This window comes from Ursus maritimus, unplaced genomic scaffold (assembly GCF_017311325.1).
Source record: "Ursus maritimus isolate PB19 unplaced genomic scaffold, ASM1731132v1 scaffold_1, whole genome shotgun sequence".
NCBI lineage: Eukaryota > Metazoa > Chordata > Mammalia > Carnivora > Ursidae > Ursus > Ursus maritimus.
In genome coordinates this window covers 69,645,536-69,660,228 of record NW_024423343.1, presented here as the reverse complement: position 1 = coordinate 69,660,228, position 14,693 = coordinate 69,645,536, and the positions used below count along the sequence as shown (strand labels likewise).

The 14,693-nt window shown below is 33.6% G+C and overlaps 1 protein-coding gene across 1 annotated transcript in view; it reads right to left on the bottom strand.

The window, feature by feature from the left end:
• BAZ2B (bromodomain adjacent to zinc finger domain 2B) overlaps nucleotides 1-14,693 on the bottom strand; it is a 404,062-nt gene that overhangs the window by 88,948 nt on the left and 300,421 nt on the right. Inside the window, exons 9-13 of the mRNA XM_040644603.1 lie at nucleotides 8,981-9,184; nucleotides 8,283-8,678; nucleotides 3,308-3,914; nucleotides 1,372-1,665; nucleotides 113-173 (exon numbers count right to left, since the gene is read on the bottom strand). Of these exons, the coding sequence (XP_040500537.1) occupies nucleotides 113-173; nucleotides 1,372-1,665; nucleotides 3,308-3,914; nucleotides 8,283-8,678; nucleotides 8,981-9,184 (1,562 nt within the window). The remainder of the gene's footprint in view (nucleotides 1-112; nucleotides 174-1,371; nucleotides 1,666-3,307; nucleotides 3,915-8,282; nucleotides 8,679-8,980; nucleotides 9,185-14,693) is intronic.

Below are 14,693 nucleotides of genomic sequence, written 5' to 3'. Positions count from 1 at the left end.
CTATGCAGTATATTCAATTCCTTTATGAATAGCAGAGAGTGAGATATAGTGAGAAATCAAACATGCATAAATGTGTGAGGCAAAGCAAAACGAGAAGTCTTATTTCGCATACCCATATTCCAAAGGAATACGCAGTTCACGCTCGTCTGTTACTCTTCTCCTTTTGGATGTGCCTTCAAGAAAATTCAGCCAGTTAACATAAAAGATTAGTTTATATAGATGACACTTTTTCGATAGTTTTGAGACTTTTCTTTAAATAATATATCTTAATGACTTGAATTACTTAAGCTATTTCTGCAACTTGTAGGTTACTTTTAGATGATTTGCAACAAAACACACTGTATAGAGGATTTTTTTTTTTTTTCTGTCTTCTTTGGTCTGCATGACAGAATAACTGGTCTTTCTAAAGAAAATACAATGGAAGGTAAAAATATATAGCTTTCCTCTCACTTTGTATTTAAAGAAATACCTAAAGAAGTAGGAGGAAAATCATAGACAGAGGTTTCAGAAAACTGGGTACAGTTGTTTTCCTCGAGAATATGAGTTTTAAGATGATGAAAAATTTCAACACGTGGCTTGTACACTTAAAAATAATATAACTTCTACGTTCGTATAAATCCATAGTCAAAACTACCACTAGATCTTTTAATCTAATACAAAGGAATAGGATCATGATTTTATGTAAAATTCTTCATAGACAATGGCCAAGTTTCACAAATGCAAATATGTGCATCTTAAATTAGCAGAATATCATACTGGTCTGTGGCAAATGAAAGCAAAACTTGACATTTCTAAGAAAAGAGTGAAATAAGTAAAGCAACATGATATTGTACTATACACCTCTATATTTTCTTAGCTATTGAAATAGAAATAAAAAATCCTTTTGGAATATTAATGTAAAAACTTTTAAGGAAGACCTCCAGAAGTTTATAAAAGGTCAAATAGAAAAAAAAAGATGTGGCATGTTAATGAAATAATAATGCTACTCAAATGCTACCTCAAATGACCTTTGGCTATATGTTGGGCAGATATGCAATTGTATCTCAAGTAACCAAGTGAGCTCACTTTTATAAAGTACAAAAAGGTCCAACTGTTAGTCAAATTCTAAATTCTAGAAGCATAAACTGAACACAAAAGCAGGAAAATATTCGAAATCAAGAGCTGTCATCAATCAGGTTCTTATGGGAGGCACAGAACAAAAATGGTAATGGGGCATATCCTTTGAAAATACATGCTGACCTTTCTTAGCCAACCTCGAATCTAGCCGTAACACTTGATTCCAATGAGGTCATCCCCAGAACACTGTATAAATAAGAATTCTTGCTATGGTTTGACTTCTAGTTTACAATAATAAAAATAAAGTGTAGGTACCAGAGTGTGGACTTGAAGTAAGTGTGGAAGAAGGTGTGCCAAGAAAAGCAGGTGACTGGGATTCAGAACATAAGGCAGCAGGAGCAGAGCCTGGGGCTTTTGCTATGTGGAGGTTACGAGGTGTTGAGTGAGCTGTGAGACTGATGGAAGGGCTTTTGACAGAGGAAGTTGTTTTATTCAGTTTCATTGAAGTTTTCTCTCCTTCAGTATCACTATCTGATTCATCTTGGTCTTTATCATCATCATCATCTTCTTCTGATCCTTCTGTATCTGATTCTGAATTACTATCTGATTCTGGGAAGTAAAAGAAGCATTTGTATATTATAACTAGATAATCACCAACATTTGCAGTTTGTATCGAAATGGAATAGTTTAGGAATCAGCATCTGTGATTGAACTCAACTGAGCTACTTCCCTGAAGAGTTCATGTAAAAATGACTATCTTACAAGCTATTTGAGTACAATGTATGCAGACTACAAATTCTCAAAATTCTTTGCTAAAAGTATCGGTTTTACTCAACACTTTAATCACAAAACAGTTCTTCTCACATGACACTATTCACATGATGGGTTCTGCTCAGTGGTTTCAAAATCATTTTTAATTTAATAGAGAAACTAAGGTATAGAGGGAATAGAATTGATTCTTTCAATTGCTTAAGAAGTATACAAGGTTCAGTATGAGGAAGGAAAGTCTGAAACTACCATCATTCTTTCAGCTGGGCTTTGAAGTACAAGAAAACCATTTTCTGAGAGATTTTTGGTGTTTCTGGCTGTAGGTATTTTATTTAGGTGCAACACCTCATCAGGCTTCTCAGGCTTCACAAAAGACCTGGTTACGGAAAGAATGATGTGGGATCATCTAATGGTTTAATAATTTAAGTTTGGTCTAGGAATGTAGTCCTATAAATGCATCTCTTCCTACAGACAGGTATTATTTATTCCTGGATTAAACTTGAGAAACACAGGCCTGATCCTTGGAATGTATTTGAAAGGTTCCCAGAATAACAATTTTTGTGGAATCACACTTTGTGTAGTACCATCTGCCTATGTTGAAATTTGTTATAAAAATTGCCTTTGAAAGTATTAATAACAATATTCATACTTGATCATGCAATGTTGTATTTATGGGAATCCCAGGAAAAAATATTATCAGAAAAAGTTGTTCTTACCCTGAGCAAGTAGGTTGTTTCTACCTTAGACACTTTAAGTTGTATAACTGACTATATTTTCCTACTCATATTGTCAGCTAGAAAATCACCATTGGACTTGTGGTTGACCAATAACAAATCCAAATATTTTTATAATATGTATTTCACCTTTGTATATAAAATTTAAGCTATCTTATATTTTATGCTTTCAATCTTCTGTGGAACAATGAAGAGAGTTAAGGGGAAGAAAAATGGAAAGAAGTTTTAAAAACAAACACGGAAAACTAGAAAGCAAATCAAAATAAAATCAAGGAGCACTCTGCTTGTTATTAAATAAATTCTGTGTTGCTAATGGACATTCACAGGGATTTAGGTTTTTTGATGCTTTCTAAATGACTGACTACAATTTTACCTCCTTCCTGCAAAATATCTACTGACACATTTCAACAAGTAGCAGAAGAAATGAAAAAGAAAGGACAAATGAATGGTTATGAATTAAATGAAAATTAAGCAAATTCGTGAAGTTATTTCTTAATTTATGCGTCATCCAGGTTCATTTAAAGTTTTTATTTGTTTAATGTTAAATGAATAACAAAGCTGAGAATCTAACTTAGGATTTCCAATTTGACTCACTCCAGTATTTTACCAGCTCACTAGGGACAGGCACACAGCTCTGTGAAACACAGTGTATGACAATGACTGGAGCTCTGTGAACTAAGAACCTCCTTTAACTGTTTTATCCACATAGCATTTAGATAAATACTTCAAATTTAAAAATAAAAAATAACCTGATTGGCTGTCATCAGACTCATCATCTTCATCATCTTCCTCATCTTCTTCCTCATCATCTTCTTCTTCATCCTCGTTTGACTCTTCAGAATCTTTACTACTGGGAATGTCTGAATCTGTTCCCCTAAACTGCTCCACTAGAGATGCTGCAGGGTGAGCGTGGTGCTGGGTTTTTACCATGCTTGCATTATTGCTAACCGCCTTTTCCTTCCCTTGAGGATGCACTACGGGAGACGCAGAGGGTATCACAGCTGTCTGATTGCTGGCGGTCCTTCTCCCACTTGTACTCAGATTTACAGGTGAGGAAAAAGGGGTGCTGCTTGCAGTAGCAATGTTTTCATTAATCTTACTCTGCATTTTAGTTTTGGTAGTAAGTGCTAGAGGAGCTTCTTGAATGACACTTTGAATGACTCCATTTGGTTGGTGATTACCTAAAAGTGCATTTGTCAAGAATGGATTAGGGTGGTTGTTTTCTACTGTTTGTTTTGGATGTGCTGGTGAACTCGAGGTTGGTTTTGGATTTGACAAAGCTGCAATAACCTTCTTCAAGCTCTTGGATGACTCTTGTTTCTTTAACTGCGCTGGGAATGTCTGTTTATATTGTTCCTGTTGAAACATAAGTTAAAAAACAAAACAACAATGTACCATGAAAACAAAGGTTACCTTTATTTGCCTTCTGTATCTGACAACAACTGCTCATATACAAATTTAAATCATGATATACAAGTGCTTAAAATTAGTGGCAGTGATGACTAGTTGGTTGCTGAATCTTGGCTAGCCATAATATGTTTAAAATTCAATTAGTCTTTCTCCCCCTCAAAATATAGGTTTCTTGACTGTTCCTCTCTCATTATTATTGCTCCCACTGTCTCAAGAATCTAAATTTGAAATTCTAAAAACATCTTTTACTTTTCTCTCTTCCAAGTCTGCCATATCCCTATGCCTTTTGGGTTCTTTCATTAAAATACTTCTCAAACTTAAGCCATACCATCCTTTCTTCCCACACAACTCCCAATATATGCTATTATGCCAATGCCAATTTTATCTTAATTTAAAGCCTTTGTTATATTAGCTCCTTGGTTAAAAGCTTTAGTGTCTTCTCTGTCACCAGCAACTTTATAAAGCCTAAAAACTTCATTTTGATACTCAAATGACTTTTCAAGCAGGCACTAATAGAACTTTCTAGTTAAACTGGAGTATTCACCATGCCCTGTGTATGTCATACTTTCACTACCTCCACATTTTGCTATAATCATTTTCTCTGTGTGAAACGGCCTTCTTTTATAAATCTCAAGCTGATGAAATCTTGTTCCTTCTTCAAAATCCCACCCAAGAAGCTTTCCAAGTTTGCTCCAGCCAGAAACACTCATTGTCTCTGTCCTTTCAACTCCTTTACGTCCTATTTGTTACCCTGTACTATCGGTAGCATACACGATATGAATTTTGGGACTTTTGGCTCAACATTACGTAGGATCTACCTTACAGTGCCTTTAGCACATTAGCATTAGAAAGCATGAAATAAAATAGTTTAGAAAAATTCTACTTTTCTTGGAAAAAACTGATAGTAAACCACTAAGACATAAAATTTACATCTGTAAATAAACAAAAAAATATTTGGCTCTCAAAATCTTCTTGAAAAGAATAAAATTACATGAACTTTATTAAGTACATGTAATTAATACATAAAAAAACTTAAGTAGAATGATTAAAATATTTGAAGTTACTAGAAATACAGTTAAATTTCAGAAGGTAAAATCTGTAATGAAAATGGTTGCCTTAAAATTAAAATCAGCAGTGCTGTCAGCTTGCAGCTGAGCTCTTAACACTCCATAGTCAGCAAAAATTTGTGGTGGGCATTTCAGAAGTATAAATGTGGATGGAATGCAATATAGAATGATGTATTAAATCGTTTATAGCAGCAGTCTAATAAGCAGTATATTTAATACATAAACTGCTTTATCTTATCTAATGTCTTTACTGTGTTACTTCATTTTATAAACAAAGACTCACATAATACTCATACCTAAGGTGATGCTTCACCAAAAAAAAAAGTGCTTAATTAGTATTTATTCAGTAAATAAAATATGGAAAATTATACTAAATAATTGCATTTACCTTTTAAAAAGAATTTTATGGCAAAATTATATAAAACACATTAATACACTCAATTTTACTTAATATTTATATAAATTAGAAATACTGCATATTATATATAAGCATATATATAATGTACTTACCTTCATATTTAATATATATACTGATTTAAGGTTTCAGCAGAAAAATTTAGTATATTTTCATTTTTTAGAACAAAATTATGTCACATAATCATGTTGTACTCTTTTTTTTACAGATAGTAAATTTTCCTTCTAAATACATAGGATCAAAACAGTCATGAAAACAAAACCTTGCCATTTAGTTTTATATTTTAATTTTCTGAAATTGCTTCTGACTCCATAATTCTAAAGAATCACTTTCCATATATTGACACCTGAGGGTTTTCAAAAATAACCAAAGATCACTGTATTTTATCCTAAGAGTAGTATCAGTTACTCTTTTAAAGCAAACATATTGTGCTTCTTGATATTGGGGGTGGTACATAAAAAGGAGAGGGGAGATAAATGTCTACAGTGTAACTGTATGGAAAGAGCCAATGATCAAATAATACTCAAAAAAAGAAATCACAAACTTGTGGGGGAGGCAGATACACAGCAGGTACCGTGAAATAGAGACTATCATAAGAACAAAGCAAAATTCTATGTTAGACTGTCACGTAAGGAAAGAGCTGATACAAGAAAAATATTTATAAAATACCCTTTAACTCAATACTAGTACCAATGAAAAGTAGATAAAGTCATCTGGAGTTGAATCTGATGTGACGATCCATTCACATAAAATATTTCCCATGAATTACCATTATCATTTCAGAAACACCAAATTATTTCATCTTAATCATGGGCTTTGATGTAAGAATGACCTTGGTTTAAAATCCTTCTGCTCTTTACTTGTTCTGTGATTTTAGCAAGTGACTTAATCTCTTTAAGCCTTAGTTTCTTCACCTCACACAACTTTGTAAGAATTACATAAGATCATATGTGTAGGAAGTCTAGGTTGGTTACATTTACTAAGCAAGTATTTAATAAGTGACTTTCTAATAGGCGGTCACATAAAATTCTTTAAATAAGAAACATATAAGAAACTCTTTGAAAAATTAAGAAACCTTTCAAAATGCAAATAACTCTTGATAATGCTCTATAATTTATCTTAAAGTGGAATATACATTAATGAAAAATTAAATTAACTCAAACAATGTAATTCTTAGTTTGCTTAATTTACTCATGGAGAGTCAATAATGTAATGAAAATAATAATATCTCCTTAGTGAGCAGTCAGTGCATTGCAAGTTATCATATGCATGGTATGATACCATTGGTCATCCCATTTAGATCAGAGATTCTCAAATTTGGCTATACATTTGGAAGCTTTTGATATATGCAATACCTCAGTCTCAACACAAGAGATGCTGATTTCATTGTTCTGAGGTATTATTCTTTTTTTTTTTTTTTTTTAAGTTTTCCAAGTAATTCTAATGTATACTTAGGCTTGAGAACTTACTCATTTAGATTCTCAAAAAAGCCTGATTTATTCAAGGCTTTTTTACTTTGACCCTATTCTTAAATTCTTCACAGTAAAATAAGAGTTAATGGACAAGGACACTGTAACTTTTTTAAGAAAGAAAGGCAGTATATCACAGTGGTTATGAACAAGGATTCTAGTGCTACACTGCCCAGATGTGAATCCTAACTCTACCACTAACTAGCAGTGTGATCTTGGGGGAATTATTTAAGTTTTATGAATCTCAATTTGATTGTCTGTAAATGGGCATTATAATATTAGTAGCACTTACAAATATTAGTGTTCAATGAGTAAATGCCACTTAAAACAATAGCTGGCAAGCAGCAGAAGCTATCCAAGCATTATCTAATGATTAAGAGGCCTAATGATAATTTTTGTAATCAAAAGACAGGATACTGTGTTCAAACATAATATATTTTCTCTACTCTGGATTGGTTCTAGAATAAAAGACACTGGTCATTTAATTACTAGAATTCTACTAGACTTATGAATGCAGACTATGTAATAATATAAAATCAATAGCAAGAAAATAAAGAATAAAAACTTCTCTGATTAGTGGTTGTGGTATTTGTATAAATGAAATTATTCAAAATATTCTGTATTTCATATAATTTGTTAAAACTGGCAAAGGAACTCTTTCTCTCTCTAAATAAATAAATCTTAAAAAAATTCTTTTCTTAAAAAGGGGGGGGGCGCCTGGGTGACTCGGTTGAACTTCCGACTCTTGGTTTCGGCTCAGGTCATCATCTCCTGGGTCATGAGATCGAGTCTGGAGTTGGGCTCCATGATCCCCATTCAGCGGAGAGTCTGTTTGAGATTCTCTGCCTTTGCCTCTCCCCCCACACATTCACACATGTGTGCTTTTTCTCTCTAAAATAAATAAATCTTTAAAAAAATTCTTTACTAACAATGGCAAAAGAAAATGATTCTTCAGAAAGGATTTTTATGCTTGTAATGGACACATTATAGGATTACAAAGATAAATTACTCAAGTTTATTTTTTTAAAAAGAATATACTGATATTAGAAAAAAAAAAGGACATTGATCTTAAGCAAAAGTAACTGTAGAGTATATCTTACTCAAACGTATTTCTCCCCTTACTATTAAATCATTACGCCTCAGGAAAAAAATGACATGATTGTGTTGCCAAAAGTATGTTAAGCAGATGTATATGTAAATATAAAATCAGAGAAATCTAGTTTTCTGATGTACATATTCTATTCTTGGTAATTAATACAGTTGGATATAAGAGTAGAATTTAATTTAAACTTGTATATTATAAGACTATATAGAAGTTCTTTCTCTAATAATAAAATTCTTCTATAAATAATTTTTCACTCACCCGTTTGGATCGCATTTCACTGGTCAAAGGACTAGATTCTTCAGAGGTATTTTTATTCCCTGCTTTAAGTACATCAGGAGAAGGAACTATGAGTTTCATGTAAGTTTCCTTTTTGGCTTGATTTACCAAAGATAAAGGTTTCACATTGGACACCAATCCCGTAGACTGTATTACACTTGTGTGTTTGTTCACAGATTCCTCCTTTGCCTGAGAGCTTTGGAAAATAAATGGAAGCTGCTGTGACAAAACCTGAGGCTGCTTCTGCTGGGATTGGAATGATGAGTGAGTCTGGGATTCAGACACAAGAGGTAATGGCTGGTGTATTCTTTTTTCCTGGGCTTTTTCAGTTGCTTTCTGTCCTTCTGCTTTTGGGTCTGAAATACCATGTAATAGCACCTGTAAATAAAAATAAAAAGTTGACTTCTCAAAACCTATTACAACAAAGAACATCAAGCAATAAAACCTGGAGAAAAAGGGGTACTTTAAAAAGTGCTAATGACTTATGATAGTTATATAAAGCTCACTAAAAAATATACCAAATGTCCCTTTAAAAGTGTTTCTCCAGCTTCTTTCTTGTGCAAAGGTTAAGAACTAAAGACATGATTAACTTTAAACTTCATAGACTTTGAGAGTCGAGATAAACCAGTTAATTCCGAAATAGGAAGAATGTGTGGTTACTGCCAATACACTATTTATACCTGGTTGTTACTTTTATGTTGTGCTTCACTCTCTGAATCAGAATCATCATCTTCACTTTCTTCAATACTTTGATCTTCTTCTTCTTCATCTTCCTCTAGATCATCCGAATCACTACTACTAATGCCTTCACTTGAGGTGTCTGATGATGTCCCCGAATCACTATCACTGTTGCTAGAACTTTCCATAGCTTTCTTCCTCGGTTTCTGGATAAAGACAAATTTTTAGCAAGACTTTATTTTTTGAAAAATTCAAAGTTCAGTGAGAGGTATGCTCTTTTAATTTTCAAGTGATGTTTCCATCTCAAAATTTCATTTTAGAAAAAAGGGAAAAGTCACATGTTGTAAGGGTAATTATTCGACAAACAGATCCAATTAACTTATATGATAGGAATTCTCCAATAAAAAGTACAGGCTCTGTCATGTATAGAGCATTAGAAACGTCGATATAGTATATATATGTAGATCTATTCATATCACTGCCATGCTTCAAAATGCATGGCAGATTAAAAAGAGCAATTTACAAAATGATAATTCCAATTATGATAAGGGTTACAGACACTGAAGTTCTATACTCAACTTTAGTCTTCTTTTTTATGCGGACAATGAGTCAATAACCAAATATTTACATATGACATGCCAAACACACCTTGTAGGTGCTGGATAACAATGATATCTAAGACAGAGTTCTTGCCTTCAGGAAACTTACATTCTAGTGCTGGTGGTGGTAGAGTAGACAAATGACTAATATGAAAGCAAATAATTCCATATGTAATAAGTACTGGAGAGAGGATAAAATAAGTAGCAAAAGACGTAAGGGCTGCTTTAGCAAGGAATTTAATTTTTTATATTTCATGTCAGAAAAGATAGAAAATATGATAAAGAGAGATACTAATTTCTGGAACATTTAAGGCTCTACAGGAAAAAGAAAATCCGAAATTGGTAGAAAGTGACATTAGGTCACATTAAAGGGGGTGCCTGGGTGGCTCAGTCGGTTAAGCCTCCAACTCTTGATTTCAGCTCAGGTCATGATCTCAGGGTCATGAGACTGAGACTGAGACCGGAGCAGGGCTCTGAACTCAGTGGAAAGTCTGCTCGAGATTTTCTCTCTTCTTCTGTCCCTCCCTTAAATAAATAAATCTTAAAAAAAAAAAAAAAGAACAGATAATAGTAATGGATAAAAAGAAGGAAAAATTATTAGATGAATTATGACTAAATAACTATGTAACAATGTAAAAGTTAAAACTCTGCCAATAGGAATACTAAAAAGGATAAATACTGACATGATAGAGCAGTTAAGACTGAGTATAATCCAAAGTGACACAGGAACATTTCAATAGGATTCGCTGATAGATAAAATGAAGAACAAAATATAGAAAAAGCAGCAATGAATTACAAAAGTTATGGTCTTAACAGAAATACAGCCTGTCATGACTAATGAGTTGGAGCCTGAAAGACAATAATACACTTCTACAAAAAGAAGCCAAGTTGAAGCGATAGTTATAGATGGCAAAGTAGTAGTCTTTGTGCTTTCTGAAATTTGATTTAAATGAAATGAAATGCATATGAGTGAAGAGAGTCAGTCCTGTTGTTATCTTCTCCTTGCAATGCTAACCTGTGTTAACTCTTCCAAGCTAGCAACCATAATGCTCCCTCCAGAGACACACCCTTCCATAAGCCAACTAATAGTAACCATCATTCCTGGAGCTATGTCTTTCCCTCACAGTAAAGCGGAGTGATGAGAAACCAACTGACTTGAAATAGTGTGGGTATCACAAGATGAAAAAGACCAAAGTAGAGATTAAAGAGAAACAATAGTAACAATATACTATTACTATTATAACAAAATACTAACAATATAGTAACATTAAGCCTACCATTTATTTGGCAGAGAAAAATCTCCTTCATTGTAACCAAAATCTCTTGTGGGTTTCTAAGCATGTATAGCAAGATTATGAAAATCATAAAGAGTCTAAAGAGAAATTACCACTTTGGGTTTTAATAGAGGCTAAGAAAGGAAAAGAATAAGGGAAATACAGTAATTTACTAGAGAAAAATAAACTCCTATTTTAATGTCCAAGTAATATGTGTAGTTTTTAATGTAAAGGTGGCATGAGAAATGGAGTCTACATGCCTCAAGAATGGATCTAGAGGTGTGGATTCTAAAGTTTTAGAGTGCAGAATATTTACTTGCTGAATTTGCTACAACCAGCAGATTCCTGAGTCCCAATTCCAAATAGGGCACAGGGATCTACATTAGCAAGCACTTTAATGTGATTCTGATGCAGACAGTCTTTGCAGACCATACACTGACAGTATACAAAGAATCTCTGCCTTAATAAGCTAACAAATTTAGTCCCCATTTTAGAAAAAAATACAGACGTGAATAGACAAGTCCAGGTATTAGAGAAAAGAAAAAATCAGTTCCAGTATTACAATTTTGTCCCCTTAGTCTCTATTAGTTATGTGTGTGTGTGTGTGTGTGTGTGTGTGTGTGTAGTTATTTTGCATTCACACACAATTCAGTAGTGTGCATCTTTCCTGTCATTTAAACATTTTAAAAATGAGTTTTCTTAGGTTATCAAAAAATGACCAAAGAAGAGCTTATTAACCAGCCCCCAACCCCGTTCCAATCTGGGAAAGCTTTTCAGAGCCCACTCCTTGAACTTTTTCATTTCGCTGTATACTATTTCTTTCAATAACAAAATAAATACAAATTCAAGGCTATTATGTACCAGGCATAGTTGCTCTCATCTCTGGGGATACAAAGGTATAACAGCAACTCTGCCCCAGTGGTAGCAGGGAGAAGAGAATCAACAAACATTATAAATAAGTGTTTTTAGTGACACATACCATGACTAAAATAGGATACTGGGATAGACAGTGTGTGTTGGGGGTGAGGTGGGGGTGAAGATTTAGATGCAGTTACCAGGTAAGATTTTTCTGAGCTGAGACCTAAATGGAGAGTGAGAGACACTCACATAAAGATAAAAGAGTAGAGCCTTCAAGAACAGGGGAAAGACCAAAGGCAAAAGCCATGAAACAAGTCTGATATGTTCAAAAAATGGAGAGGTCAGCTAAATCAGCTCCAGCACAGGAAACCAGGGAAAGAGAGCCACAGAAAACAAGGCTGGATGGACTGGCAGAGGTCAGATCATACAGGGTCTTGTAGGCTGAGTGAGATAGGAAACTACTGGAGGGAATGATAACATAGGATATTTTAAAACCATAAGAACTCACTTATGTTTTAAGAAGACTGGCTGTTGTGGTAACAATAACTTGCTACTGGCTTGTAATAGCAGAGTGGAACTTATTCAAAGTTGAACAGTTTTATTTTTTTTTTCCTCAACAGGCTGTATGTGTATTTTAGTCTGTGATTACATTGTTTATTTTAAAATATCTACATTTATTCTAAATATGCATGTATTGTATATGAGGGAATTGGACTTAATCAATGATTTTCAATGCATACTACTAAGATAGCAACCCCCAGGAGGGATTATCAAAATTAGCTGAAGAACATTTTTCCAAACTACACATGAAAAGGATTATCTAAGCAATGTTTTAATTTAAAAAGCTTTTAAGGGCATCTGGCTGGCTCAGCTGGTTAAGCGTCTAACCTGTGATTTCGGCTCAGGGCATGATCTTATGGGTCATGGGATCGAGCCCCAAGTCAGGCTCCACGCTCAGCAGAGTGTCTGCTTGAGATTCTCTCTCCCCTTCTCCTTCTTCTCTTCCCCCCACTTACATTCTCTCTCTCTCTCTAAAATAAATAAATAAATATTTTTAAAAATAAAATTTAAAAAACTGAAAAATATTGAGTAAAAAAAAGTATAAGATTTTTTTCCTTAGTTCTGATGTCCTTCATCTCCATTGTACTTGACAACCTACTATCACAAATTCATTCTAGATAATGCATTATCCAAAGGTGCTATTTTTCTGAAATTTTAAGTTCTACTATCCCTTACTTTCATAGCCAGTCTCTCTCTAGTGTCATTTCAACATACGTGTCTATAGACACCATCACGGTACCTCAGAATCCGTCTCTTCACATCATTAAAGAGGTGCCCATGTACATTTTTAGTACCTGCTACGTGAAATATTTTTTACTTTAATAGCACTGATTTTGTTTAGAAATGTCAGTGTAGACTCCTTATCAGAACTAAGGACAGGGCCTTTTTCATATGCATGCCTCTAAGGTCTTGCTCAATGCTTTGTACATTGTGAAGGCATGGGGGATTTCAGATCTTACTAGATTTTAGCACTACTTCTAAGAGGTACATCCATTCCCAAACATCAGAATACACATTCTTTCAAGTACACATGGAACATTCTCCAGAACAGATCACAGGTTAGACCACAGAATAAGTCTCAATAAATTCAGAAAGACTGAAATTACATCATGCATCTTTTCCAACCACAACAGTATGAAACTAGAAATCAAACATGAGAAAAAAAAATGGGAACGCACACAATTACATGGAGGCTAAATAACACACTACTAAACAATGAATGGATCGACCAAGAAATCACAGAGGAAATAAAAAAATTAATGGAGATAAATAAAAATATGACAATCTCAAATCTTTGAGAGCCAACAAAAGCTGTTCAAGAGGAAAGTTTATAGCAATACTGGTATACCTAAAGAAAGAAGAAAAAATCTCGAATAAATAACCTAACCCTACACCAAAAGGAACTAGAAAAAGGAGAACCAACAAAACTCAAAGTCAGTAAAAGAATGACAATAATAAAGATGAGAGCAGAAATAAATGAAATAGCAACTAAAAGAATAATAGATCAGATCAATGAAACCAGGAGCTGGTTCTTTGAAAAGATAAATAAAATTGATAAAACTTTAAGCCAGACTCATCAAGAAAATAAGACAGGACTCAAATAAATAAAATCAGAAATAAAGGATGAGAAATAACAGATAACACCATAGAAATACAAAGGATTATAAGAGAATACTACGAAAAATTATATACCAACAAACTGAATAAGTTCCCAAACACACATAATCTTACAAAATCGAATCAGGAAGAAATAGAAAATTTGAAGAGACCAATTGCTAGCAATGCAATTGAATCAATAATCAAAAACTCCCAATAAACAAAAGTCCAGGACCTGATGGCTTCACAGGTGAATTCTATCAGACATTTAAAGAAGAGTTAATACCTATTTTTTCAAACTCTTCCAAAAATTAGAGGAGGAAGTAAAGCTTTGAAATTCATTGTGTGAGACCAACATTACACTGATACTAAAACCAGATAAAGACACTACAAAACACACACACACACACACACACACACACACACACTACAGGTCAATATCTCGGTTGAACATAGATGCAAAAATCAACAAAATATTAGTAAACTGAATAAAGAAAAAGTCACTCACCACAATCAAGTGAGATTTACTCTAGAAATGCAAGGGTGGTACAATATTCACAAATTAATCAATGTAATACATCACATTGATAACACGAAGTATAAAAAACATATGATTATCTCAATAGATTCATAAAAGCATTTGACAAAGTACAACATCCATTCATGATAAAAGCCCTCAATAAAGTAGGTTTACAGGGACCATATCTCAACATAATAGAGGTCATATATAAAAAACCCACGGCTAATATCATACTCAATGGTGAAAAAGTGAGAGCTTTTCCTCTATGATTAGGAACGAGATAAGGATACTCTCTTACCACTTTTCT